This window comes from Paramacrobiotus metropolitanus, unplaced genomic scaffold (genome assembly GCF_019649055.1).
Source record: "Paramacrobiotus metropolitanus isolate TYO unplaced genomic scaffold, Prichtersi_v1.0 Parri_scaffold0000002, whole genome shotgun sequence".
Taxonomy (NCBI): domain Eukaryota; kingdom Metazoa; phylum Tardigrada; class Eutardigrada; order Parachela; family Macrobiotidae; genus Paramacrobiotus; species Paramacrobiotus metropolitanus.
Window position 1 is genome coordinate 3321785 of NW_026570222.1, and position 25759 is coordinate 3347543.

The window sequence follows — 25759 nt, forward strand, 5'->3', positions numbered from 1 at the left end:
TCAACATTTGTAGGGAAGTCCAAGTTTCTGAATAAAAGATCGGCTGCTGTCTGAGTCCCGACGGGGTCACCAGCAAAACCCCACAAATAAAAACAGAACTTAATTACCAAGAAAAAGATCTATACTAGGCCGGCCTCCGCCGGCATCTATACTACGCAGTTTTCAAATCTTGCTAATCAGACAATTCTCATCAAAATTACAAAAAGGAGTTCGACACCGTTCTAGTGAGAGCTCTGACCTATGTACCGTGCCGGTACGGCAGGACGTGACTTATCAGCTAGAGCGAGGCGCCTGTTTTTTTACTGAATCTTAATAACAGGAAATGTCAGTGAAATGACACCCTATCATTTCGGAAATCATTCATTTTGGAAACCGTTTATTCCGGAAACCATTCATTTCGGAAACCGTTCATTTCGGAAACCATTAATAAAACCAAAAAAAAGATGACAGTACATAAGAACACAAAAAAGAGTAACGTCATAAAAACATAATCATAAAAACATAAGAAAACTTGGAACGAATAACAAAAATAAGAAAAGCTAAGAAACCTGATAAAAAACAAGAATAACATAAGGAACCTAAGAAAGCCGTTCAATTAAGAAACTTAATTAAGAAACCTAATTAAGAAACCTGATTAAGAACTTAAGGAAACCTAAGAAACTTAAGAAAACATTTGAATAATACCACCTCATTAAAAAAACCACCTTATTAAGAACTCTAATTAAGTGCCCTAATTAAGAACTGAAGAAAGCCTAAGAATCCTAAGGGTTATTTGAATGATAACATAATAAAGCATAAGAAAACCGAAAAAAATATTGCCGAAATGTGCGGTTCCCGAAATGAACGGACACCAGTTAAGGCAGTGAAATAGTCTGGGTCAAAGTCTTAAAGAAGGCAGCGCATGAGTATGTACTGTACACATTTGTATACAGCGATGTACAAAAATCAAAAATGTTTTTATGTACTGTAACTCATGCCAGTAGCCACATTGCTATTAATTGTTTAAGACTTACAGCATCAGATATGTCCCAAAATAATCAAGTATGAACGAGTACAATACCTTTAACAAGTATCATAACAAAATGCCACTCATAACAAAAGCACTTCCTTTACGCTATCCTGATCGAGGAGTGGGAATAGTACTTACCTCTATAATCGATATCGAAACATAGCGGAGCGGCGTACTTCGTCCTTTTTATGGTAATAATTATCATTATTATCTAATAGCTGGAGAATGGTAGTATGTTTTGGTAGAACTGGGCTATTGTTCTCCTCGAGGGCAAAGTATGGCGCCAAATGCGCCAGCCCCGAATTTTGTAAATTTTATATGGGAATTTTGACACTTTTTTCCGGGGAGCGGGGGGGGGGGCGCTGGTGTTAGAATTCCTGTTACACTTTTTTTGAAACAAGTGAACTCGACTTTTCGTTTTGACCAAACAAATTCCCTCCCTCTTTTCGACCGCTCAAAATCCCTACCTTTAGTTTTCCCTCCCTCTTTTTGACCAAAGAAAATTCCTCCCTTTAATTTCCCCTCCCTCTTTTTGACCCTGGCCCGTTGAACAGTAATAAAGCATGTGGTATACTCCATCTGGAGCGCTTCCAGTTTGCTAACTGGCACCAGTTAGCTGAAGGTTGTTTATACTTTCGAGCTTCAGTTGTCTTCCAGCTTCGGTTGCAGTATAAACAACCCTCAGCTTGTCTGCAACCGAGGGCGACTGCACGTGCTCCGGTTCGAAACTGACATCAATACTGATGAAATGAACGTGTTCAATTTTTATTGTGTACTGGAGCCCGCGCTGAATTTCTTTTTGTAGCACTTGATAATAATTTTGATTGCGCGTAGTTCTATATCAAATTTCTTTTGTGAAAACGTTTCTGATTATTCCTGATCTCTGGAATCATACTTTTTTCAATTTATTCCGTTTTGTGGATTTGGCTTTTTCCACGCTATCAGCATCTTGTAGTTTGCGCTGCGTACGTTTTCTTTTTGTCGTTTTCATTAGTACGTGTACGAAATGCCTCGAATGCCTGCGCAGGCCTACTCCAAACGCGCCGTTTTGAACAAATTCACTGATGCCGAATCGGAAAACCTTCTTGCTTTTGTGAAAGTGAATCGATCGCTCTGGGATACAAAGTCGAAAGAGTACATTGATACGAAGAGCAAGGTGGATATATGGAATGCAATCGCTCAGTTGATCGGAGAATCCAAAACAGGTACTTTTATTGTTTTTTTCCCGGCGGTGAACATAATGGTAGTTTTCGTTTTTCGTTTGTTTCTCGTGAACCACTTGCCACACCTTTTTTTCGGACGCTTTCGATGGATGTTTCGTTTAACCTTAGCAGCACTAAATATTGTTTTAAAAAAGGGAGACATGCTAATAAAATACTGGTGCGTAATTGTGCCTAATAAAATTAATGCAAATATTTTATGTTAAAAGATGGCTGTTAAATCATGATGGTTGTTTATTCGTAAATGCTTGTTTAGGAGACGACTGTAAAAACCAGTACAACAACCTGCGCAGTACCTTCCAAAAAAAATGGAAAATTGTGAAGACAAAACCCAGCGGAAGCGAGGCCGATAAAGCAAAGAAATGGCACTTTTGGGACCAGATGCAGTTTTTAGGCGACGTTTTCACGATGGCTGAGTAAGCACAATTATTTGATTATAAAATCACAAATAAAGAATCACAAATAAAAAAGCTTTATGCCAGTTCAGTTTTTTAAAAATAATCAGTTTGTGACTTTGTGATATAATGAATTTTGGCAAATAAAATGATTGGAACAACAAAATATTTAAATTAACTAAGCACTCGTAGCCGCTTTATTACAATTAGATATTTGTATTTAGTCATATGTCTACATGTGCAATATTCTGAATTTTAGAACATCAGACAGTGCGGGAATTGAGCCATGTCCTCAAGATGTGCCGGATATCGAGGGGGATCAACGGATCGCCGAAGAGGAAGAAGAAGACGCTGGACTGATGCTGGAAAGTGCAGACGCAACCGTTCCTTGTGACCCCGGAGATATCAGCGAATCACCAAATACACCGAGTACTTCGAGCTCAGGATCCGCAACAAAGACAGCGTGTGAGACAAATTAAAAGCATTTCTAACTAATTAATATTGTTAATTTAAATTAAGTGTGTGGTGATTAGATCATTATAGGTATTTTCCTTGAAACAAAATTAAAAAGCGCAGTTGACGCATATATTAATCGAGCGCCAGGCACTTTGAATTTGTATTGACTATAAATGATTTTCGTTTCAGATCATTGTACTCCTGGGAAAAAGAGAAAGCGCGAAGGTTACGATCAGCTCATCAAACAGCTCAGCGAATCGCAGCGCAGAGACGACGAACTAGCGGCCGAAACGTCGAACGTCCTGAAAAGTTTCTTCGCAGAACAAGGCACGCACGGGAAAAAGTTTCTTACTACGGAGGAACTGTTTTGTACGTATTATATGGTTATATTGCAAACAACTCTAGTTGTTAAGTACAGTATAATCTCGTACAATAAAATTAAATACGCTTACGGTTGAACAGATGCTGGTGCACATAAACTGCTGAATGCCCACAAAGGCATTAAAAATTCTAGCCCACCACTGAAGATAATATGCAAAAGGCAGGATTTACTTTATTTGATTTTTGACAGGTGACTTCGTCTTAAGTACTTTGAATTCTACTACTGCCGAGCAGAAGGAGCGCATCAAAAAAGGCATTCAGAACGTTATTGCGAGAGAGCTACTCAACAACGAGAGCAGTATTGAACGCACAGGTAAAAATATTTTATAAGTGGTGTACAGTAACATATTCTTGTTATTAGTTTTTTATTGAATACCTGCACATGCATTTCACAGAAATCGAGTAAATGCTACGACGAAGAATCTGCACAAGAATCTTGAGAAACAGAAAGAAATTGTGTTGGAACGTAACTGAACCGCGATAACATGTGATGCGATCTATGTGTATTTACAATATTTTGCATATTTTTTTAGTAAAATAAAGCATTTGTAAAGCGGATTGGAAAGACTAAGGAAATTGTTCGTTGTTATGTTGCATCCTTTTCACTTGTTTGTTCTCCGCCATTGTGCTTATTGCCGGAATTATTGCTATACAATCGAAATCGAAATATGCCGTATTACAATTTAATGTTGCCACAAAAATAGAGTACAAAATTCCTAGCACTCGAACACAATTAATTACAAACTGCTATCGTCGGAAGAAAAATTTTCTTGCTCCTGAAAAACACCAAATGTGCGAGCTTCCTGCCAGGAAACGCTGCCGGTGGAGTTAAAATAGTCACGAAACCTGTCTCTAATAAGCATAGCTTCGGCAGTGCCTCTGCTTTTTCCCATTCTGCACAACCCCGTATCGCGCGCAGTTATTCGCCGCCATTCCCCTTCAATTATTCCTGGGCCGTCTTCGTTTTCCCGATCAATAAGAGTAGGCATTACATAGGCAGACTTGCTGTTTGCGATATTTTTGCGAAGTAGAAAATTATGTAACACCACGCATGCCTTGACGGTAAGAACGATTTGTGCTGGCTGGAAATCCATTGGCCGTTGGAAAATACGCCATCTGGAAGCGAGAATGCCGAACGCGTTTTCTACGACGCGCCGCGCCCGGGACAGTCTATAATTAAAAATTCGTGCGGCTCTGGATAGATTTCGATCGGGGTAGGGACGCATCAGGTGGACCGATATGGGGAACGCAGCGTCCGCGACAAATACATGTGGCAACAGGTGCTCGCATAATAATGGGCGCTCGGGCTTGGGCATTATTAGCGTCCCATCTTCCACCGCTTTTCCCAAAGCGCACTTGCTCCATGTCCCACCGTCACTCTGCCGACCATAGCCGCCTATATCCACGTATGAAAATTCATAATCGGGACCCGCTACAGCCATGAGTACGATTGAATGTGTCCCTTTGTAGTTGATATACTGACTACCGCCATTCTTTGGTTTCTGCAATACATTAATCAAGAATAATTATACTGTGAGCAGTAAAGCAGATAATAATTTAATTTTCAAAACTTTCTACTTATCAACAGTCACCGCTCCCTTACCTTGATAACCACGTGCTTCCCGTCGGCCGCACCAATGCAGTTAGGAAATTGCCAGGACGCGTTGAACCTTTCCGCATTAGATTTCCAGCGTGATTCGCTCGGTGGACCAACGTAAACAGGCCCCATAACATCCCAAATTGCCCTTGTTGTTTCGCGGTAAATGCGATTTACCGTGGCTCGACCAAGACAGAAACTATGGGCTGCTGTAGTTTGACTCATGCCCGAAGCCAAGATTCTGTAAACACATATTATAACAGCTATAATGAGCAGAAACAGCAGCTGTGAGTAGTTTAAAAATCAAAGAAAATTAAGGTAACAAGTGCAGGTAAATTTAAAATGAATTTGTTTGAATATGTAAATTCTAATTTTATACCATTTAACTGCTAGAGTAGTACACGACGTTTTATTTTACTAACCTTAAAGTTACGGCAAGTCGCTCCATGGGAGACACCGGATACTCATGGGTGATGGCGTGGCTGATGCGTGGAGTAATCAATGCAAGAATTTCGTCGAAGGTTTCCTTGGCCATCCGAAAGTACTGAAAATGTAGCTCATCGTCTAACTCGCGCATCCGTTTCACAATATTCGAAAATTCACCCCATCGATCGCGATCACGATTATGTTCACGGACATACCAGCGACGTTGACGGATTCTTTTGCTCGCAATTAGCAAATGAATTTTTTGGCGCAGACGAGAAGTACGAAGAAGACTGTGACGCACGCGAACCAGATGCAGAAGCAAAGCGAGCTTCGCTTTGCGCATGTTTGAAGTGACGTTAGTCGTTACAAAACGAAATGATCACAGTATAAACGCATAGTTTTAAAATCAATTCAGGTTTCGTGTAACACAGTTGGTAACACAGACTAACAAAGGAAACAAACTAACAATTTCAATCGTGTAATAAACACAAAGTATAACACTAATAACAGAGCACAGCGCAGTATAATTTTTGAAAACGGGAATCGCTATTCATTTTTTATCATAATTGAGAAATGTGCGCGTACTGGCATATGTGTTTATACTGCTTTGTCAGTTTGCGCTTCAGGCAGTCTGTTTCGATTTCTGAATCTGCCATACGTCGCTGGCTGCCGCTAGTGATGGAAAAACTAAAATTAGCCGACTAATTAGTCGGTTAACTACGGTTAACCTGGCTAAAACTAAAACAATTAATTTAACAATTTTAGGTAGGTAAAAAAATTAGTGAAGAACTTTTAGCTGACTAAAAGTTTTAACCGAGTCGATTTTAGCTACCAAAACTTGAAGGTTAAACCGAGGTTAACCAATTTTATTTATTGGTCTTTTTTTTTCCAGTGAAACTATGGCAAAATTACCGTATTTAGCTCAAGTACGGAACTGTATTTAACCTCCACCCGGCCGGTCGGGTCTTTCGCAGTTGCAGAGCGCATGTAGCAAGCGGCTGTATGCGTATACGGGCCGGGGCGGTTGACAGTGCGGCATTTTGCCTAACCGGCCTTCGCAAGCTACCATTAACCACCGTCGTTACGGCCTGTTTTTATTTTACTGTCGCAATTTATTTCCATAACATTAACGGGTAATTTTACGGGTAATGCTGTAAAATTTGTAATTGTAACTTTAGTGACTTGACTTCAGACTTTAAGCTCTAGCTTGTGTTTTACGGAAGGTTGGTAAACGCCGATACTTGAGTAGGAACAACATTAGTATCGTGATCTGGGTACCTAAAACCGCATGAAAATAAAATCATATATGAAAAAAACTTTTAATTATAAGGATTTTAGTGATTAGTTTCAGTTAACTTTGGTTAACTGATTAAGAATTTTAACCAAGCCACTTTTAGTCGCTAAAGGTTTTAGCCAAGAGAATTTGGTTGACTATAAGTTTTAACTAAGCCGATTTAGGCGGCTAAAGCTTTTAACCAAGTTTTTGGTTTAACCGAATTTAGTCTGGTTTAGTTTTTCCATCACTAGCTGCCGCCAACTGCGTTTGCGAGTCTCTGTATCGGTTTCAGATTTATCTGGATCGGGAGTCGTCTCCCGACGGAGTATACCACATGCTTAACGGTTCAGTTTTTTCCGTCAGATTTCGCAGCTTAAACTTTCAGTTCCTTAAACTTCTTTCCAGGGCGACAATAATGAATTTTATTTTCGCAATGTCGAAAAGGGTTCCGAGAAATAATTTAAAATTTAAATCAAAACAAAAGTCAAATTTGGGATTTTCAGTGAAAGAATAAGTTTGGCTTTCCAAAGAACCGTCTGATTTCGCTTACTGGAGTGCCCAAAGAATGGTTCGAGCTGTTCAGACGGTTCATTACGCCTAAAAGACCGAACCTAATGAATTCCGTGACGTCAGTATAGTGTTGCATGGAAAGACCATACAAAACTGAGACATCGTGAGTCGAGTTATTTAAAAGAGCGTCAAAAATTAAAAATATTACGAAGTGGCCGAAGGGGAGAGGGCGGTTGCCCCCGTTTCTCTTTTTTGACCACCGTTTTATTTTCTTTTACAATTTTTATTATGGTTTTTCTTGAATTTTATAAAAAAATTTATGCTTTTTTTCGATTTCCCGTCTGTTTAAAACTTTAAATGAAATTTTTTGCATTCTGTACGCTTTTTAACAGCGTGTTTTAATTTCTTTCCACTACAATTTAATCAGTCACCCAGTAGGTGGTCGCCCCCTCTTTGCCAAAAAAACCCAAGCGCGGGCAAGGAAACGCAGCGAAAAATAAGCTGGATCCTCGTTCTTATACTAATATGTACAGTAATTAAGATTACGTACTCGTACTTAACGCTACATATTCTAATTTCTAACAATAAGACAACGCTTCTTCTCTGGCAGAAGAAGCATGAAGAAAACTCTTTTCAAGCATTCCCTTCTTTTTCCTTGCTTCAGGAAAATTATAGAAGTTTGTTCACGCTAATATTTAATAGAGGCTTTCGGCAAAAGACACCGTATCCATCCCTTAACCATCTCTTATCGAGTCGTGGTAGACCGCCATGGAGGTGGCCGCCATGGAGGTATGAGATACTAGCAAAATCGCGCAGCTGACTTCTAGGTGCCTTCAGATTTTATTTTTTCTCTCGCACTACATGGCACGACATCAACCGAAAAAATTATATTTATATTCAATAATGTTTTCTGTATTATAAAAAAGCACATCTAGTGCAATTTGATTGTACAAATGTTAAGGGGAGTCGTTGGAAGTCGACCACCATACGACGCGTTTGTATGGTATCCGCACTTGCCAATGGCAATTTGCCATACGCTCGCACTTAACCATACCGTATGGTTAGTGTATGGGTATGGTTAAGCGGAGCGTTTGCCGAAAGCTTCTAGTTACTGTAGTGTTAGGAACTAGTTACTGTAGTGTTAGTTACTGTTAGTTTACTAGTTACTGTAGTGTTAGGAACTTTGGACTGACAAGAATGGTATTAGGATTTAGATGAGCAGTATAATATTGTAAGTTAGGTAAGTAGTTGGGGTAGCACTGTAGCAGCATGGCGCATGCCACAGCCGCAATTGCCTCAACCGTATATGCCACCCTGGGCGGCTGGCACAATAACCCGACATTATTACGGGTACCGTGCTAGCTGTGGTGGTACCGTGGTAGTATCATTACGGACCTTTCGCAAACGTCTGCAGTGTCAAAAAAACAGTCACTACTAGGTCCTGACGTCACTACTGCTACCGCTAGTGTACTGAATCGCTACTGCGCGCAGTAGAAGGCCCCTTCTAGTTGCGTACTTTTCCGGAGCTTGCGCTATGTTTTCCTGGATGATATGGAGTGTCTTTCTGGTACTAGAATGCAGAAAAATCATTTTTCTACCGAAAACAAAAAAATTTTTGAAAATATTGGAAAATGAATTGGCAGTGAATTTTTTAATGAAAGGGGTAAATAGACGATGTCGCCTATAGCTCCTCCTAAAACAGTAGCTAACCGCCCAGAGGATGCACTCTTCCAGGAAACGTATAAACTAGTTTGATTCGGCTTTAGACATGTTTTACAATTCGATAAAATAACCGCAACGCGATAGATTTTGCTAACAGGAATCAAAAACAAGGGCATTCGTTTTTTAAAATCCACATAGGCCCACCAGTTAACAATGTCCTTGAAATTCCATTCTACTGCTTGGCGGACGCTCGAATTCGCATAGTTTTCCAATTCCTTTGCAGGATCTGCCAGACAGCGAGCGTTTGAACGTGGCGTTTCTAGAAAACGATTCTTTCTGTATCCGCTGTCTCCGTACATACAGTATTGATCTGTATCAAACTGAAGGAATTTCTGGCGTAATTCATCCAACACCTTGCTTTCGCGAAGCAGTCTGGCATTGTGCATACTTCCTCTGACTCCACCAAACAAATTACAAATTAACCCTGAAAGATCGAAATCGAAAAATGGAATTATTATTCTTATTTCTACTAATTTTTCATCTGCCTAATTTAAGAAGCGGCTTACCATTTGGAGTAACGATAGACTGCCACTTCAAACAGTGAAAGCGCTTGAGTCCGCTAAAACAAGCTCTTTGGTGGAATTTGGGGCGACAAATGGCTCTAGCTGTCCCGTCGATGAACCCAAAACATCCCTGCTTGGTTCCTCCTTTACGAGAGATAGCGTCCACGAAATCGATGAAGCCTTCTTCGTTGAGCCAGTTTTGATTCCAAGATCGCAACAATCATTTAAAAGAGGAATCGATGTGGTTCAGAACGGTATGAAAATTGCGGGACAGACAAGCTTCTGAGCGGCCAAATAGTCTTCGTAGCTCTATCCATCGGTTCGGAACGCCAAACGGCGTAACAAAATACACAGTCCTTCATCGCCTCTAACTGCATCTCTCGCTGCCGTCCGGATGATTTCAGGTATGCGAAGTGCAGCTAAGAGGCGAGGAAAATCAATTTTTCGAATTCGAAAAAAGCAATAAAACTCCCGCTTCGTAAATCGATCCAAAGAAAACGTTTCCACGATATCCCAATTATCCTCGGTTTCTTCGCGGGCCAGTCGTTGGACGACGTTTCGCGCACAAATGAAGCAAAACCAGTCGTCTCTGAGATATATGACCGCGAACTCGCAAGATTAAAAGTTTACGTAATTCTGCATTCATTTTCACTCAAAAATTTGAAGGCATTTGACGAATACATTGATTTCAGAATCGAAAAAATAAAAAGTCAATAATTTCAGTTTTGTGTACTGCACCGTAGCAGAACGAAGGTTTGCGAAAGGTGGTTTTGCTGTGCAGTGCATCGACATTAGCAGTTCCAGCACTTCACTACGCGACTGCACCGCTAGTGTTTGTACAGTATGCGAAAGGTCCGTATTATTTTTTTATACAAGTACAGTACAGTACTTACGGGTATCTTACTATCTAGATACACATACTTTTGTATGTTATTATGTACTTGTAAAAGTTGTAATTACAGTACTATTAGACACGACAATTGCACATAAGGCAATTATTTTATTATTACTGTTCTTAGTACTCTGGTTGCAAGACGTTCTCGATAAAAGTAGGTACTGACACTGTATATTACGGGAAAGGCTCAGAAGGTACAGTACGAGCAGAAGCAGTCCAAATTTTCAAACCATGTGGCATTTTCTCACTTAATTGGTCGTGGAAAATTTTGACTTACTAAAGAATAATTACTCATTACTAATCATCAGTCGTACGTAATGTTTCTTTAATAGCGCGTGATATTAGGAAACACATTCGCACAGCTGGTGTAAATAGTCTATGAGTAATACGTTAACAACCATTCTGAACAGTGAAAATAATTTCCTAAAATAATGTAAATGTAAGCGTAAATGTAGACCAATACTGCGAGCTGCCAGTGAAACCCCTAATAACAAACAATAATGAACGATGACAAAATAGTTCAGTACTTCGAGAAGAATAACAGGTGGACCCGGTTGAGTTTGATTTTCATAAAAGACTAAAACGATGAAAACAAAACATTAGCTGGATACGCTATATCGAACTCAAAAAACCAAAAAAAATCAGGTTCGAGATCGTACAAAATAACGTTAACAAACAAGTTGATTAAGCAGGAACAAACAGTCGCCTTTCAACGTACGGTGTTTTCAGCGTTTCCAGACCTGAGATCCGCTAAACGCCGATACGCTTTCTACAGGCAATCCAGTAAAGTCTAACAGTCAATAAAGCAATAAAATTCAAGCCCTTTTCCCAATCCACAAACTAAACGAGCAATAAAGACCAAAAGCCACTCCGACTTCAAAATACAGATTTTCGTTTCGGTATTTAAAAGAATAAAACAAAGGAAGGTAATACTGCGGAACAAAGAGATAGCGACTTAATCATCGCACTAGTACTGGTCTCTCTTATCCAGTAGGGAGATTGTAAACAAAGGGCCAAACAGATTCCAATCGGGCAGAAGAAAACAGGAACAATTCGCGGTCCTATCCTAAATATTCCGTGTCATTCATGTCACAATCAAATTACTGGAGGCCAATAACTCACTGCTATTACCACCATGAGGAAGGAAAAATAATCTGCAAACAGCCGAAAAAGCATCACTGACCACGCTTTTCGGAAGGTGGAGAAGTTAAGAAAAACATTATTGCTTGCGTCACAGTAGCGTGTACCATATATTGAACATACCAATCTTACTATCGGGTATCGTCCAATCTTGGCTTCTGGTCATAAGGCACATCGATCATCATGTTCGCTTGCTGCTGCAGGGAATGCAACTCCTGAGCCTGGACATCATTCATCTGCATCTGATCATCACCATTCCGGCGTTCCCCGTTGCTCGCATGCTGCTCTGCCTGGGAGCGAGCCTTCTCTAGCTGAGCTCGGTCCTGATAGACTTTTTTTACCTCATCCGGTAAATTTTTCCACTGACCGGACAGCTGCATAAGAATATCTTTGGCGTGCATGGTACTGCTTTCGGAAGGCCGCTGACTGAACTGCTCGCGAATAAACAACTGATAAGCTGTCATGGGGCGTTTCTGCCCGTTTTTTTGCTTCTTTCCGGAAGTTTTCGGATATGCAAGATTGTGAGCCTGTACCAACGATTCAGCCTAACAAAGATCACTGTTTTAATAAAAGTTAGCTGCAAGCCTGCAATAATGTTGGTAAGTGTGCGTTAACTTCAACAGAAAGTAGATCGAAAGCATTCTGAAGCTAGTGATGATAACACCAAAAAAAGTATGCAAATAATGAAACATAACTGATTCATAATAGTGAAATGAAATTGAAACATAACAGAATTTTTCATGATGTACCTGAGATCGATAGTGATCCTGAACGGCGCCATTCAAGTCTTTCCAGATCTTGCCAGCCTCTGCCATAATCTGACTGGCTTTCCATTCTGGATTTTCCTGACGCAACTTGGCATAGGTTTCCTTGTAGAAGATGGCATACGCGTTGGGAGTCCCTTTGGGCTTTGGTGGTTTTGCAGCTTTGGTGACATTCGTGGGTGTGCTCGGTGCTGGGGCTGCCTTGGTTTTCGGGCCCTTCTTCTTTGGAGCGGCAACAGGGGTTTGTTGTTGAGCTGCCTGCTGGTGCTGGTGGTGCAGACCTTGCATATGCTGCTCGTTGTTGGCAAACGGTCCACTACTGACCGTCAGATTGGCACCCGAAGGCACCATGAAAGTCTGACCTACATTCCCAGAATACTGCATTCAAACTTCCGAGAAGCTATGTACGTCAAACTCTAATTCAAAGTTGTGAACTTGCCTTGGCTGGTATGCAGCTGGAAACCAGCAATCGATTGTAACGCTGACAGGGACAAACCAGCATCCGTTGGTACAATCTGGCCGTTGATGTTGGCGTTAAGGCCGCCGGCGTTCAGGGCATGGAAGTCCAAACTGTGCGGATCGAGGTAACCAGCTGTGAAAATCGCCTGACTCCCGTCTCCAGTCAAGGCTGGGAAGGATATACCATTCTGCTGTTGCTGGCTTTGTTGTGCAGCCTGCTGCTGGATTTGCTGCTGAAACCTGCAACGCCAAAGCGCAATTCCATTAGACGAATAATTAGTGTCTCTGCTTATCAACAGAAGCTGCAAAAATTACTTAGCACAGAATCGCATAAAATTTCTTTAGTGAAACTACTCAAACTGAAACAGCCACTTGGTAACGAACAAGATTCGCAGTGGATTCGCGACATCTTAAACGGCCAGTTAACTGTTAACAGCATGGTTCCAGACTTGCAGGGTTTCTACCATTCGCAGCAACGGAACTAACTATAGTTTATACATACCATTGTTGATACTGCAGCTGGGGACTAATGAATGATGTTGCTTCTGTTTTGCTGGAAGTTGGAGCACCGACATCAGAAACCGCTGCATAGTACTGCATGGACAAATTTGACATGTTTTGCAAATCTCATCGGTTGATCAAATGGCTCAAATCCGATACTTGTTGTATGCTGATCATCTGTCAGCAATAGTAAATCGAAATACACTCTGTAGAATCAAATACTTAAAAATTATCGGGGAAGATTTAAATTTAACTAATCATTTTATCACTCAGAAAAGCCCAAAATACTTGACCAGAACCAACTGGAGGCCGAACAAAATTCGTGCTTTCCCGTACAGGATGCGCGTCCGGAAGCCTATTATGACGTCAGTAACTCAGGTGGTTCATTCAGGCAAATATGGCACACCGTATTGAAGTCGGCGAACAATGAATCAAAACACGCACTTCTGATTCGTCTACGGCTCCAAAGCCAGGTGAGTCATTCGACCATGATCAGCTTCGAGAAAACACAACTTTAATTTTGATTTTGTAAACTGTGTTGTGCACTAATAATGATATAATCGTAATAAACTATAAAGTAAGTAACATTTGCACTCGTCAGATTCCGCGAACTATTTTGTGATTACTTATTTATGCTCATAGCGAATCGAGTTTCGTTGCATTCTGAAAGTTTCATTATCATTATTACTCCTTATAGTATGGATAGCAAGCCAGAGTCAAGGAATGGCCTGTCTGCTTCCGGTAAGCCACTGGTGACACAAACCACGTCGGCTGCTGTCCCAAACACCCAAGTCTTCCATTTCGGAGATTGGATCATAACAATCACGAAAGCTCCAATTATGAGCTCCCAGTGTCTGTGCGCAAAGGAAAGCTCCATTGCCAGCATTGCGAGCCATCAAAGTGGGAACTGCGTTCCCGGTAGCGGTGGCAGATGCGTCTTTTGTAGGTAAATGTGAACAGCATACTGATTGTGAGTTACAATTTAGTAATCGTGCAACGGACCCTGGATAATTTTCCCTTTGCAATAATATTAGGAATGAAGCGCGCTTTACGCTGAAATATCTTCCCGATATGGTCTTTGTGGAGAACTCTTTGCGTATCGAGAATGCCAAAACGCAGTCAGGAATTGAATTTAACGCTGTGGATGCTGTGAATTCAATCGGAGAGCAGCCTTCGGGTGATATTCAGGTGGCGTCCGCTAGTGTATGGCAGGAATCCAGGTGAGCGTAAGAAAACAGAGAATTTTGCGCAATTTCGTAAAATGATCACCTTTAATCTGCTTGTCAGCGATTTCTTAAACTGTTTTTCGTATAACTTTTGTAACAAAAAGTCTTGTTGAACTACTCGTATGTCCTGCAATTTTCCACCGAATTCACCGTGATGGACTCCGTCTGACTTTTAATTGTTTAATAGTTCGTATGGGTCCGAATATTTAAAGTGGGCAGCATAGTTTCTTGTTAGTATTTTGATATGCAGCATTACAAAGTGAGCATACACCAGTCTTATATATTTTAAATTTTATTCACTACAGTAGCCAGCAGTTGTTGTACTTGAATAGGCTTTGCGCGAGTTACTAGTACATATGATAACATATCGCTTTTATCTGCCTTTTTAGGACCGAAGCTCTCAAAACGTACGGGTCGAAGACGGTGCAGTACGATTGGACATACACGCCCGATTACCGAGGAAGCGTATTTGGCACCATGCATTCCCAGGTTTGTAAATACTGATAGATAGTAATGTTTACAGTACTCGTTGAATCCTCGCTGTCATAGATCACATATTACTGCAGTTGTTTTTCATGACTTAGCCAACTGTGGAGGAGTTGGATCTGGAGCTACTAAAACGCAGAGATGCTGTTTTGCTGTTTGATGAAATTCAACTTTATGGGGATGAATTAGATGATAATGGATGTTCAGAAATGGATTTGAAAATCGTGCGTATAACCAGGCTGCGGCTTGCAGTGCTTATCCTCTTCAAATGTGCCCACTACGGTTATTTCTGTCACTTACTGATGGCTTTTCGGGGTTGTTTTAGCGGATTGTTGACTCGTATGTGTTTGTCCTGATGCGATTTTATTTACGGGTTGACCACGTGTTCGTACGTCTTTACGACACGCGGTTACTGCTAAAGGTAAGAACTAAAAGGGTAAATCGCAGTGCTTTATATCTGTCTTTGTAATTTACAAATCTGAAGCGACTTCAGTTAGGTCAGACTGATTTAATTCATGTACCGTACGAGTATTATATTATTATTCCTACTACAATTACAAAACATTGTAATAGGTCCTTATTTGGCTTATTCGAATAGTCTATCTGTATACTACAGTTAATTTTTTTTACTTGGAAGGTTCTACATGCTCTGTTGTAAAAAATTTTAAAAATATACATTTTGGCAGAAAGGCGAGAATTTCATGCTCCGAGAATATGCCGTACGAGAAAGTAAAATACCTGACCTTCCGGTACGAATCTTGGACTATCTTCCAGAATTCATCCCTTCGTAATTCGTAACGGCTAATTTTCATTTCAGAAATCGGTTTCGCCTATGGATCCCATGCAGATTTGGTCTGCTTTAAGTCCGTTAAAAACTTTCATGAAAAGCTGAGTTAAGGATTACACTAAACTTAATGTTTTTTTAGTTCCTCTTCCACTGATATTTTCTTGATTAAATTGTCACTGTTTAGGATGTTTAAACTGTTTTATTTTAGCAACATGGTTGTAAAAATTATACTCAACATTCGTATGTCCGTAAAATGGCATTAAAAAGTTCTATATCACAAATGCTAAAATCTTTGACAACTCTCTGTATAAACCGGGGAACGTAAAATCCTTATAACAAACAACATAATGAAACCAACAAGGCAACATGGCGATAAGGTAGAAAAACTGTGGTAAAGGAATGCTATTCCACGCGCAATGGCGGAAAGTCGGTTTTCCGGACTACTGTCTGATTACAGTAGCGCTCGTGACAGACTGGAATGAGCGTGGGATATTCTTCGTTTTTGTGTTTAATCCATTCTTTTCCCGCGAAAGAATAGCACTGCGGTGCTTGACAGTGGAATGCAGAAAATCGGACAACGTACCAAAAAAATCCGGCACTCCATCATAGCCTGTAAATAAAATCAAAGTATGAGTCTGTACGACTTAACAGGACGAAGCGCAAATCAAAACTAATATTGCAATGCAATTCAGACGTCAACCGAAAAAGTAATTTGCCGACATTCGAATTTAAATTTCACACGGGTATGCAGGTTAACGTACTGGGAAAGGCATTCACATCAATTATCGCCAGCCTTCCGGTGTCAACTTCGCGAATTAAATCAATTCCAATTAAGGACAGCCCGAATTGCTGCCTTATTCCTTGGACAATGAACGATACTACTGCCGGATCAAGTTCAACCTCAGCGGTTGCTGCGTTAATACTGTTGGCCGCAATACGAAACAGGGGAAGCTTCGACGGATCACTACAAAGCCATTGGGCTTTGGATATATCCTGGCTATCAAAAACGATCGGCGGAAGGTCTAGAAAGAGTAAAAAACACTTTCAGCCACAAGCAAACGTACGGTCCCCAACTCCAAATCTAAGCCGACGTGAGTAGCTGTTAACTGGACTGTCTGAACAACCGAAACGTACTTCCAACGAACAAAAATATCAAGTGTCTAACAGTTAATTTTCGGTGGCACTTACCGTTCAAATAAAAGTTCTCAAAAGAAGGTCGGCGCACAACATGGTGCTTGTCTCCAATAACAAATACTTTATACAGAATAGCATCATGATTAACGAAAGACTGGGCAACACAGGGGACCTTGATGCTTTCCAGGCCCGTAGCATTGAAAATAATCATCATATGGTGCGCATCTGACGAGCCGTGGGCTTCTTGCGGTTTGCATACAATCGGAAATTGCACATGTCCGCGCTGCAGCTGTTGAAGCATTTCCTCGGGTGCGGTGGCACTCAGTTCGATGAAGGCAGGCGAAAATACCATTTCTACAACAATACAAACAGAGTTAACAGGCCTGTATGGACCAGGCAATAAAATATACGGAAGTGTGCATGGTTGATTCATAATCAACAGTCGGATGAATATGAATCAAACATCAAACATGCCCTGCCCCGGGTATGAAATGTATATGGGTACATGAAAAATTCGCTGACATTCCAGTTTTTTTTGTGTACTCGTACGAGTATATTGAAGAAACGTGCAAACTGAACATTCAAAGCCTCCAACCAAAACGAAATCAGTTCTTGTTATCCTTAGCTTATTAAACCGTAAGATCAAATCGAAAACGAAATAACTCCACCCAGAGAACAAGCATACCGCGGAGACTTTCCGTGCGATATATTTGTCATAAATAAGTATTATTCCGTGATTACTCCCTGACGTATTCGTAAATCTTAACAAGACACTACTGGAATTCGATCGAATTTTACCACTCATGTCCATCAAAATTAAACGCATTTTTCCCAAGTTTTTGGCGTACTCAGCACGTTTTCAAGAAGACGAAAAGGTAATTTCCTATTAACGCTTTACAATTAACATTATCATAATATTCACAATTAGTACTGTTTACCGTGTCTACAAGCCGGGCTGGAAGCGGTCAGGTGATACTGACGCTGGCGCAGTAATAGCTTCTTCAAATTGTCAACTGGATCAATGACAATCAGTTCTGGATGACTTTGCTGGTATTCCTGTCCAGAAAAAAACCAATCACTAATCAAGTATGGTATTGTCATACATTGAAAACTGCCATTTGCACGTAGTCTGAACGTTATTTTTTTACCTGCAAATCATGGAAAAACTCAGCTGCTTTCTCCGCTTCCGCTCTAACAGCATGATCGGTGCTATTGGTTTGCTCAGCTCTAACAATCATATCCGTCAATTTATGAAGAAAGATATCAAATGGTCCTTGCTGTTCCAAAGGGCGTCCAAAATCAACCTAAAAGTCGATAAAAATATTCAACAACCGCAAACAATTCCAATTGTGTACACGCACTGCCGATAAGCTGCAATCAGCAAAAATTGGAAATTTTAGCGTAAACATAAAAAGCTGATTGAGTGCGCACACGCACTTCCACGTTAGTTGCTTACTATGTAATATGTATTATGAATTTCCGCAAACCCTAACACCGTGTTGTGCGGAAGTACATTGTGCAATACACAACTTTCAAGATGAGTACGCCTCGCAGAGAAATTTTGAAAAAGTGTTATGTTAGATGGATAGCCTTAGCGATGAGGGAATTACGAATGAAACGGTTCCCTGTTTACGGAAATTATTGACTAATTCAAAGTTTTGCAAAACAGTTTCATTAAACACCACGATACCGCAACCTGAGCCGAGCCCCCACTTCAAACGGAAACAATTTGCTTAAATACAAATTAATTAAAAATTTTCATTCATTTTTTACGATGAAAGCCAGATTTCACGAAAATACACTCGTTACATTACAACAACAGGCTACAACACAGCAATTTGTTTGTCTTAGCATGCAGATCGCTCGCACGCGCAGTCGCGCACCACGGCATATACAGTAATTGTATTCACGGTTCACCCGCAATTCTTATGTCTGTGTTTTAGTAAACGGCAAACACCATGCAATTAACATAAATCTGATGTAACAATTCGATCGGAGATTACGCAAAAATCTATCTTATCAAGGCATATCAATTCGAGTACTAAGAGCCTCTCATAGTGCACGGCAGCGAAATGAAACACAAATGCAGGAAGATCATAAACTTACCTCAACCAACTCATATCCAGTCTTCCTACAAGACGGAAGAAGAGCAAACTACAGCGTGGTACACCAAACGGCTGAAATAAAACAGCGGAAATTTCCATTTACCGGCAAATTAAGGCGAACTTGGACATATCCATTTTCTTCTGCTTTTTCGCACTCATCCAAAATCCGATTCGTCCACAGCTAGGGTAAAACCCATTCCTTTTCTTGGGTTTCACTTCCGGAGAAGCAGCGATATTTAGCATGAAAGGCTCCATACTGAATGCAATTAGCAGAGCCTTTACTGCAGGCTAGAGTTAGACTGAAATCCAGCAAAACTACGAATGAGCAACTGAATTTCAGCTGCCCTCGTAGCTTATCAACATTCTGATACGACGCACTGATAATCGACATGGGTCATGCTGTTCTGCGCAAGGGACCCAACAATCATATTCACAGACCTGCGCTAATCGTAGATGAGTTATTGGTTTAATACTACGCCATCTCGCAGTGTCTCATGATAAGAATTTTATGAAAATCATAATGAATCACCAAAAATATGTAACAAGTTATAAGTCACATTACAAAATGCGAACCGAAATCGCTACGGAACTTTTTCAGTTTGTGTTTGTCAAATTGCCATGAGGCACCACCGGTTTTACTAGAGTAGTAAGTAAGTAAAATACACAATGTGACTCATCGCGTACAGGGATGCGTGGTGAATTGTGTACAGGGATTTGCAGTTCAACCACTTGTTGGCGTTCGCGCTTCGCCGTTCCGGAAGTCAGCAGAATGTACGGTATAGCCGGTAATGCGATCGTACGCCGCACGCTGATTTCTGTGCAAGAGGTGTTCCTGGAAATTCTGAAGTTTCCGAACATCAAAGGTATAAACGCTTTCATAGCTAGCCAGGTGAATGCAGCCGGGGTTGCTACAAGATTTGTTAGCGTGTTTGTCCCCGCTTCTGGGGACAAGAGAACATCAACGTTTGCCCGTGTGGGCACATTCAAGAAGGCATCTGAAAAGATTTTGGACCCTAAGATCTGGCCGTCAAATGTGTTCGTACGAGAATGGGTTTACTAAGAAACTGATATTCACCTGATGTGTCGGTTTGTTTTAATTTTGTTTCTACCTGTCCTGCGAAATTTAACAGTTTTGTTACTGGTACCGTGGTACGTACTGTTTGAATTAAGCGACTTCATTTTCATATTGTGCACCACTAACTAGTTTTTTCCATCACTGATTCTATTGTCTACTGCTGTAAAACGGGCGCTGCCCGTCGCACGAAGACATTGAATTCATTGTTATCATTGATTTGTCACTTAAGAGTTAAGAGCCCGAGTATGGCATATCTCAGCTGCGATTCTGCTCTTGCCATTACGATGGCACAGAGTTTAAAACAAGATACAGTAGTACACGCATGGCATGGTACAAGACAGATCTGGTATCATTTCATCATCGTCATGTAAATAATGCAAACTATAAAAAACCATTGGGAAACTACGTGTCAGCACCTTCACCAACGTCTGTTGTGGACTTATCATACAACAGTGAATAAAAATTTAAGAATGTTTCTAAGGCTATAATTTCCGTGACTATTGGCTGCTGAATAGTTAACTTGGACAACTACCGGCGTCCAGTACGATATCTCCCATCGCTACGAAAGCGTCTTTATCCGCGGTGAGTTTCGCCTCCAACACAAACAAGGAAGTATTTTGTGGCAGTACCCACTGTGTCGATGACGGTGTAGCATCGTCACCTATCTTAGGTATCGTGTACATCCGAGTGGGATCGGCGTAATCGTAGACAGTCAAACTCCCGTTCCCAGCTAGAAAATTTACTTTCAGACATCGAGCCGACGCGATAGGATTGATTCGTGGCGATATCAGCCTGGCCGTGGCTCCTTTCCCGCCGTTATTCATTAAGCTGCTGATGTATAGAAAACTTCCGCTGAAACTCAACAGCCATTTCTCGCGGTTAATGGGAAAACTGGAATCCCCAACGTTTCCACGATAGAAGTCGAGCGTATCGCTTATGTCCTGCCGGTATCCGCAAAGAGACGCATCCGAAAAATTGCAGCTGCCTGTTTGATTTTGCTGAAAAGCGGTGTGCAGACAGTTGTATTCATCTGAGCCCAGTGGACAATCAGTCGTGCCGTCGCACCTGTAATTTTATAATTATCAGAAAGATTAAAGGTGCCCATATTTTGTGGTTGAAATTATTACCGTTGACTGGGATTTATACAGCTTCCGACTTCGCATCTGTATCCGTTCATGCATAATTTGTCGCTTAATGTCTTCGTTGGAGCACCTACAATGACATTACAAATTAGGTGACCTTTTTCCGAACAAAACATACTGATGCATACAAGCAGCGCTGAAGTGAAGGCCGGTCTGACTTACTTTTAGTCATAACATCGGTTATCCATGTTCGGTGCTTTGCAACATTGACCAGACCAACAACAGCTCCCGTTTGGTTGCAGCCTAACATGAAGCTCGCCACACCCACCACGCTCCACCGTCCATAATAGTCCTTGTTCAATGCCGGCCCGCCGTGGTCTGTTGTGCAGTTCCCTGGACTGATTCCGGAAAAATTTGCACAAAATGAATTAACAGTCAAGCTTTTTTCCAAGAAACGGATTTTTTTGGCAGAATGTCGAGTTTATGGCATTGACAGTCACCTGTTGCATGGCATCTTCTACAACAACAATCCATACTTGAATTCTTTCGGGCAATCAACAAACACGTTGGTACAATTATGAACCCACACACGGCGACTGAACGTGGACGCTGCTTATCGGACATACGTATTACGTATAAAAGTAATAGAATTCGCTAGTCGTACGAGTAGCTTTCCTATAAAATATATGTATGTATGTTTTCGCGTTATGATGGCTATTTATGAAGAAGACAGCTAAGCAGACAAAAGTTTTTAATAATGTTATTTGAATGTGGTTTCAGTTTACCGTTGGAAAAAACGCTTTGCCCCATAACTACTCCCCATCCGGTAAGAGTAATACTTTCTGGGGATCCGAACTGCGTGGTAAACACACCGGCTTCGCGAAGGCATTCCAGTGGACCGGAACCGCGAGGTGCAGGAGCGCTAAATCCGCATCAGCCGTTGCGATTTCCGGATTAATACTGACAGTAAAATTTGGATGCATAGCGATAAAATCCACCGGAAGAAATTGCTCATTAGCATTGCGCGAAAAGCGACGTATCATGCCGACGCGGACTACAACAAAACTGGAAGCCAAATCGATGGTCGCGACACATTTGGCCGAGGTCAACACCCATTCGGCGTCCACTATCACCGCCGAACAGATATATTTCCCATCCTGATATAAGAGCGCACTCCAGGGATGTTCTCCAGCGGCAACTTTGTTGTAACCGGTTATATATTTGGGTAAGCCATTATCAGGTAAACTCTGCCCACACAGCAGTGAACCGCATTCCAAGTAGACCTTCTTCCGCGATGGACAACTAAAGGCAGCGCTAATGACCAGCTGCGCTCCGTCAAATTGCCGGGGCATCTTCAGCGGTCTTTCCGGGATTTCACCCGGCTCCATAGGAACAAGGTTGGTCGATAGAGATTTATCGTAGCCCATAATTTCGCAGATGGCATCGGATAAGGAGCTTAGCCAGCGCTCCGCACACACCGGCATCCATTCGCCGCGATTGCGCACAGTCAAACAGCCGGCACGTTCCGACTGAATGCTGGTCATATCGGCATCAATGTGACACGGCGCTGGAGTAACGCCCAGACATGTCTCTTCATCTTCGCCGTAGGGATTGCAGTCGGGATAGCCGTCGCAGGTCTGATTACGAAAAATACATTGGTGGGATTTCTGACAAAAGAACTGCGCTGTCGTGCAGTGTCCGCAGAACAGTTCGTCCGATGCGTCCGGACAGTCGATTATCCCGTCACATAATTTCCCCGGGAAATTTTGTGCTAATCGCTCTTTACACGCTAAAAGTTTTTACATAAAAAATTATAAACCATCCGTGCATCAGTATAAATAACAAAACGTAAAAATTTCTGACCGTGTGGTCCAAAAAATTAATACCAGCGTGTGTTCCAGAATTTGAAATATTTTCATTCGAAGCACGAATAGATTGTAAATAGATTGTTCACAATAAAAAAAACAACTTTTTCTTAATATTCTCCTCACCTCTGCACTGTTCTTCATCCAAACCATTAGCGGCATCCCGCACGCCGTTGCAGAATTTGTCCCTAGCCAGGCAAGCGCTGTTTGGAAGCGGCAGCTCGTTTTCCTGACACTGACATCCGCTCTCGTCAGTTTTATCTGTGCAGTCCACTTTGCCATCGCATTTGCTAGCCAGTGATATGCATCGGCCTCCATCACAGGACATCGAAGCGTTTGGACATGTTGTCGAACAAAACAGCGGCTCATCGGTCTACAGGTGCACATTAACGTTTGAAAATAACACTGCAAAAACCTTGCACGAAGCACATGTTAAAATTACGTGATCAGGACAATCCGTGACACCGTCACACCAAGCCGACAACGGCACACACTTTTCGACAGTGGAAGACGAATTTCCACAGGAAAAATACCCGGCACGATGGCAGTTGTTTGGTTTATTGTCCACGCAGTTGCTCTCATCCGATGCATCTTGACAATCAGGAAACCCATCGCACTGGGAATAAACGGGGATGCACTGACCGCTGCCACACTGAAACAGTTTATTGGACGCCGTGCATTTCACTGTGCAGTCGGTTTCGTCCGATCCGTCTCTAATTCAGCAGAATCTTTCGAATTTTTGTGAAACTGCACGGTCACAGCTTATGAAGTGAGGCTAATCCATAAAATTTGAATGCTACCTACAAGCAGTCGTCTATAAAATCGCATTTTTTGTATTGCGGTATACATCGACCGTTCGTGCATGTAAACTGCCCCGGTATACAGGAGCAGTTTGCAGATTCATCGGAACGGTCGGAGCAATCAGCTGCGCCATTGCACCTGCAAGAAAATTTACAAATTAATTATTGCATATTATGATGTCGTCAGGCTGGTCACGGTATGATGCTAAAACCATATTTGTCGCACTGTATAAGCAACTCAAAACAGGTTCCTTACCAAACATTCAGTAGCGATTTACATAAACCATCATCGCAGTTAAAATTTCCACTGCTGCAAGCTACGAACCATAACAAAAGCACAGTTGCGAACAGTTGAATTTGATTACGTAGAATATAGTTACACAAAGTGTCGATGTCGCACAGCTTTTTGAAACAGATTCAAGAAATTTGTTTGACAAAAAAGAAAAGCTGATCCTTATGCTGTGATCAAATTCCGAATGATTATATTTAAAAGGTAAACATCTGTGTAACCACAAACCGCAGTCCTGTTCGTCGCTTCCATCCAGACAGGAAAAGATCCCATCTGTATAAATAATATAAACGAGAGGATCAGAAACTGTGAGGCAACTACGGGAAAGCAATGATAATGTTTAAAAACTCTGGGTTCGTATTCATTTTACCGCAGCGATTGTTCAGCGGAACACATTGTCCATTGTTGCACCGGAAATGGTCAGAGCTGGAACAGTTTATACTAGAGCAGTTTAAGCTCGGCACGGAACATAGACCATTTCGTGTTCCGGTTGGTAAACAGACTGCTGCCAAATTGACGCATAATCCGTTGGTACACAAAACCTCATCCGCAGAACATGGACAATCCATTTCATCTGAATTGTCACCGTCCGGACAATCGTTCTTCCCGTTACACCGGTAAGAAGTTTTGATCAGCAACCCGGCTTTGCATTTTAAATATGGACCTGCAGAAATTACTCAAACACTTTTCATAAAAGTTTTATTTCAGTTGCGGCATAGTGGATACTGTGTTGCTTTAAGCCATAAATCGTCGCCATTAGTTAATTGGGCTAACTTAACTGCACCGATACATTTTAAGGACATCTTACGAGTAGATCAAACTCTTAATGCCAGCTGAAACCCCAACGGAAATTGTAGTTTCACGCGCTTTAATTGCAAACTAAACTTACCCTTTTGGACCACATTTGGGTTCAGAACATACGCATTATCAGCAGCAGACAGCAGCATATCAGATCTAGACAAAAGGTCACTTATACGAGAATCATTAAAATTCAGAACAGGATCGACACAAGCATTAATGCATCCATCGATAGAACAACACAATTGTTTCCCTGGGCATTCAAAATGAAAGAAACAGCGGCTACTAGGACTTGGACCGGCACTGCATTTTCCGCTAACGGAAGCACATCGGCCTGGTTTTTCCAAACCTAAATTCTGACCCCTTACTAAAATGTTTAATACCACAAGCTGTAGTACCAAGGGCATGCTGCACACATTGTAAAATTTCAAAGCCATGATTATTAAGTAGTAAAAAAGTTCTAAAAACAAAAACTTTCTATTAAATTGTCACTTTCCATGCCCATAATTATAATTCTGCAAGACACCATCAAAGAGTTATTGTGCTGGTACTCCATGCATACAATACATATTATTTTGCGCTATTTGCTTCCATCAAGTACACTGTGTTATAACTTACGGACTAAAACTTATGAAACCGCTTCCGCGATTTTTTGAATCGTATGTTATTAATAGCTGAGATTAATAAATAATTGTGTATGCCCGTTGCTCAACACTTGTGAACAAACAATGTTAATGAGAATGAATTTTCCGCACACATATACGCGCAGTGCACGGTTGAATTCACAAGTTCAAAGCAACTTAAAATGCACAAAACAGTCTCGCCATGTGAAATTAGTCTTCGAATTTGAAAACTTTC

The 25759-nt window shown here is 41.2% G+C and overlaps 6 protein-coding genes across 10 annotated transcripts; 2 read left to right on the forward strand and 4 right to left on the reverse strand.

Annotated features, from left to right (window-relative positions):
- Nucleotides 1-1017: 1017 nt before the first annotated feature.
- On the forward strand, nt 1018-4129 carry LOC129585248 (uncharacterized). Of its 3 annotated transcripts, none has more exons than XM_055477883.1 (7): nt 1018-1200; nt 1815-2214; nt 2486-2645; nt 2884-3089; nt 3270-3449; nt 3652-3774; nt 3857-4129. In XM_055477883.1, exons 2-7 carry the CDS (start codon nt 2016-2018, stop codon nt 3865-3867), a joined length of 879 nt encoding a protein of 292 aa, XP_055333858.1. In that variant the 5' UTR covers nt 1018-1200; nt 1815-2015; the 3' UTR covers nt 3868-4129. The 3 variants fall into 3 exon arrangements, with proteins under 3 accessions (XP_055333858.1, XP_055333843.1, XP_055333851.1); XM_055477868.1 differs by having other exon boundaries at nt 2004-2214; XM_055477876.1 differs by lacking the exon at nt 1018-1200 and having other exon boundaries at nt 1325-2214.
- LOC129585241 (uncharacterized) lies at nt 4049-6079 on the reverse strand. Its single transcript, XM_055477853.1, has 3 exons — nt 5481-6079; nt 5065-5299; nt 4049-4963 (listed from the first exon to the last, which is right to left on the reverse strand). Exons 1-3 carry the CDS (start codon nt 5825-5827, stop codon nt 4199-4201), a joined length of 1347 nt encoding a protein of 448 aa, XP_055333828.1. The 5' UTR covers nt 5828-6079; the 3' UTR covers nt 4049-4198.
- A 4694-nt stretch (nt 6080-10773) lies between these two features.
- Nucleotides 10774-13588, reverse strand: LOC129586037 (uncharacterized). 2 transcript variants are annotated; one of them, XM_055479029.1, is made up of 5 exons: nt 13256-13588; nt 12734-12993; nt 12280-12656; nt 11663-12075; nt 10774-11544 (listed from the first exon to the last, which is right to left on the reverse strand). In XM_055479029.1, coding segments are annotated over exons 1-5 (1164 nt in total). In that variant the 5' UTR covers nt 13369-13588; the 3' UTR covers nt 10774-11543. The 2 variants fall into 2 exon arrangements, with proteins under 2 accessions (XP_055335004.1, XP_055334998.1); XM_055479023.1 differs by having other exon boundaries at nt 11654-12075; nt 13256-13581.
- Nucleotides 13589-13750: 162 nt separating this feature from the next.
- Nucleotides 13751-16323, forward strand: LOC129583290 (TIP41-like protein). 2 transcript variants are annotated; one of them, XM_055475057.1, is made up of 8 exons: nt 13751-13831; nt 13952-14200; nt 14289-14474; nt 14870-14969; nt 15065-15190; nt 15292-15387; nt 15653-15715; nt 15784-16323. In XM_055475057.1, the coding sequence occupies exons 2-8, from the start codon at nt 13953-13955 to the stop codon at nt 15856-15858; spliced, it is 894 nt and encodes a 297-aa protein (XP_055331032.1). In that variant the 5' UTR covers nt 13751-13831; nt 13952; the 3' UTR covers nt 15859-16323. The 2 variants fall into 2 exon arrangements, with proteins under 2 accessions (XP_055331032.1, XP_055331024.1); XM_055475049.1 differs by lacking the exon at nt 13751-13831 and having other exon boundaries at nt 13840-14200.
- On the reverse strand, nt 15940-19595 carry LOC129583283 (inositol-tetrakisphosphate 1-kinase-like). Its single transcript, XM_055475035.1, has 7 exons — nt 19096-19595; nt 18994-19018; nt 18036-18191; nt 17826-17943; nt 16942-17241; nt 16515-16775; nt 15940-16363 (listed from the first exon to the last, which is right to left on the reverse strand). Exons 1-7 carry the CDS (start codon nt 19245-19247, stop codon nt 16194-16196), a joined length of 1182 nt encoding a protein of 393 aa, XP_055331010.1. The 5' UTR covers nt 19248-19595; the 3' UTR covers nt 15940-16193.
- Nucleotides 19596-20331: 736 nt separating this feature from the next.
- LOC129583273 (sortilin-related receptor-like) lies at nt 20332-25646 on the reverse strand. The gene is made up of 11 exons (XM_055475023.1): nt 24993-25646; nt 24474-24767; nt 24332-24376; nt 24071-24131; nt 23819-23953; nt 23457-23727; nt 23141-23387; nt 21935-22938; nt 21372-21666; nt 21195-21279; nt 20332-21132 (listed from the first exon to the last, which is right to left on the reverse strand). Exons 1-8 carry the CDS (start codon nt 25336-25338, stop codon nt 21962-21964), a joined length of 2376 nt encoding a protein of 791 aa, XP_055330998.1. The 5' UTR covers nt 25339-25646; the 3' UTR covers nt 20332-21132; nt 21195-21279; nt 21372-21666; nt 21935-21961.
- Between the last annotated feature and the right edge of the window lie 113 nt (nt 25647-25759).

What these genes read in the sequence shown, in the direction of transcription:
- LOC129585248 (XM_055477868.1), top strand. An exon ending in GATCGGAGAATCCAAAACAG is followed by an intron (nt 2,215 to 2,485) that starts GTACTTTTATTG and finishes ATGCTTGTTTAG; the next exon opens with GAGACGACTGTAAAAACCAG. An exon ending in GACGTTTTCACGATGGCTGA is followed by an intron (nt 2,646 to 2,883) that starts GTAAGCACAATT and finishes TCTGAATTTTAG; the next exon opens with AACATCAGACAGTGCGGGAA.
- LOC129585241 (XM_055477853.1), bottom strand. Translation starts at nt 5,827, where the DNA reads ATGCGCAAAGCGAAGCTCGCTTTGCTTCTGCATCTGGTTCGCGTGCGT. An exon ending in CGACTTGCCGTAACTTTAAG is followed by an intron (nt 5,300 to 5,480) that starts GTTAGTAAAATA and finishes ATGTGTTTACAG; the next exon opens with AATCTTGGCTTCGGGCATGA. An exon ending in GGAAGCACGTGGTTATCAAG is followed by an intron (nt 4,964 to 5,064) that starts GTAAGGGAGCGG and finishes AATGTATTGCAG; the next exon opens with AAACCAAAGAATGGCGGTAG.
- LOC129586037 (XM_055479029.1), bottom strand. Translation starts at nt 13,368, where the DNA reads ATGTCAAATTTGTCCATGCAGTACTATGCAGCGGTTTCTGATGTCGGT. An exon ending in CAGCTGCAGTATCAACAATG is followed by an intron (nt 12,994 to 13,255) that starts GTATGTATAAAC and finishes TTGGCGTTGCAG; the next exon opens with GTTTCAGCAGCAAATCCAGC. An exon ending in AGGATCACTATCGATCTCAG is followed by an intron (nt 12,076 to 12,279) that starts GTACATCATGAA and finishes GATCTTTGTTAG; the next exon opens with GCTGAATCGTTGGTACAGGC.
- LOC129583290 (XM_055475049.1), top strand. Translation starts at nt 13,887, where the DNA reads ATGCTCATAGCGAATCGAGTTTCGTTGCATTCTGAAAGTTTCATTATC. An exon ending in TTGGCACCATGCATTCCCAG is followed by an intron (nt 14,970 to 15,064) that starts GTTTGTAAATAC and finishes TTCATGACTTAG; the next exon opens with CCAACTGTGGAGGAGTTGGA. An exon ending in GTAAAATACCTGACCTTCCG is followed by an intron (nt 15,716 to 15,783) that starts GTACGAATCTTG and finishes TTTTCATTTCAG; the next exon opens with AAATCGGTTTCGCCTATGGA.
- LOC129583283 (XM_055475035.1), bottom strand. Translation starts at nt 19,247, where the DNA reads ATGGAGCCTTTCATGCTAAATATCGCTGCTTCTCCGGAAGTGAAACCC. An exon ending in CAGCCCGGCTTGTAGACACG is followed by an intron (nt 17,242 to 17,825) that starts GTAAACAGTACT and finishes GTATTGTTGTAG; the next exon opens with AAATGGTATTTTCGCCTGCC. An exon ending in TGAGAACTTTTATTTGAACG is followed by an intron (nt 16,776 to 16,941) that starts GTAAGTGCCACC and finishes TACTCTTTCTAG; the next exon opens with ACCTTCCGCCGATCGTTTTT.
- LOC129583273 (XM_055475023.1), bottom strand. Translation starts at nt 25,338, where the DNA reads ATGGCTTTGAAATTTTACAATGTGTGCAGCATGCCCTTGGTACTACAG. An exon ending in GATTTTATAGACGACTGCTT is followed by an intron (nt 23,728 to 23,818) that starts GTAGGTAGCATT and finishes CTGCTGAATTAG; the next exon opens with AGACGGATCGGACGAAACCG. An exon ending in GGATGAAGAACAGTGCAGAG is followed by an intron (nt 22,939 to 23,140) that starts GTGAGGAGAATA and finishes AAAAACTTTTAG; the next exon opens with CGTGTAAAGAGCGATTAGCA.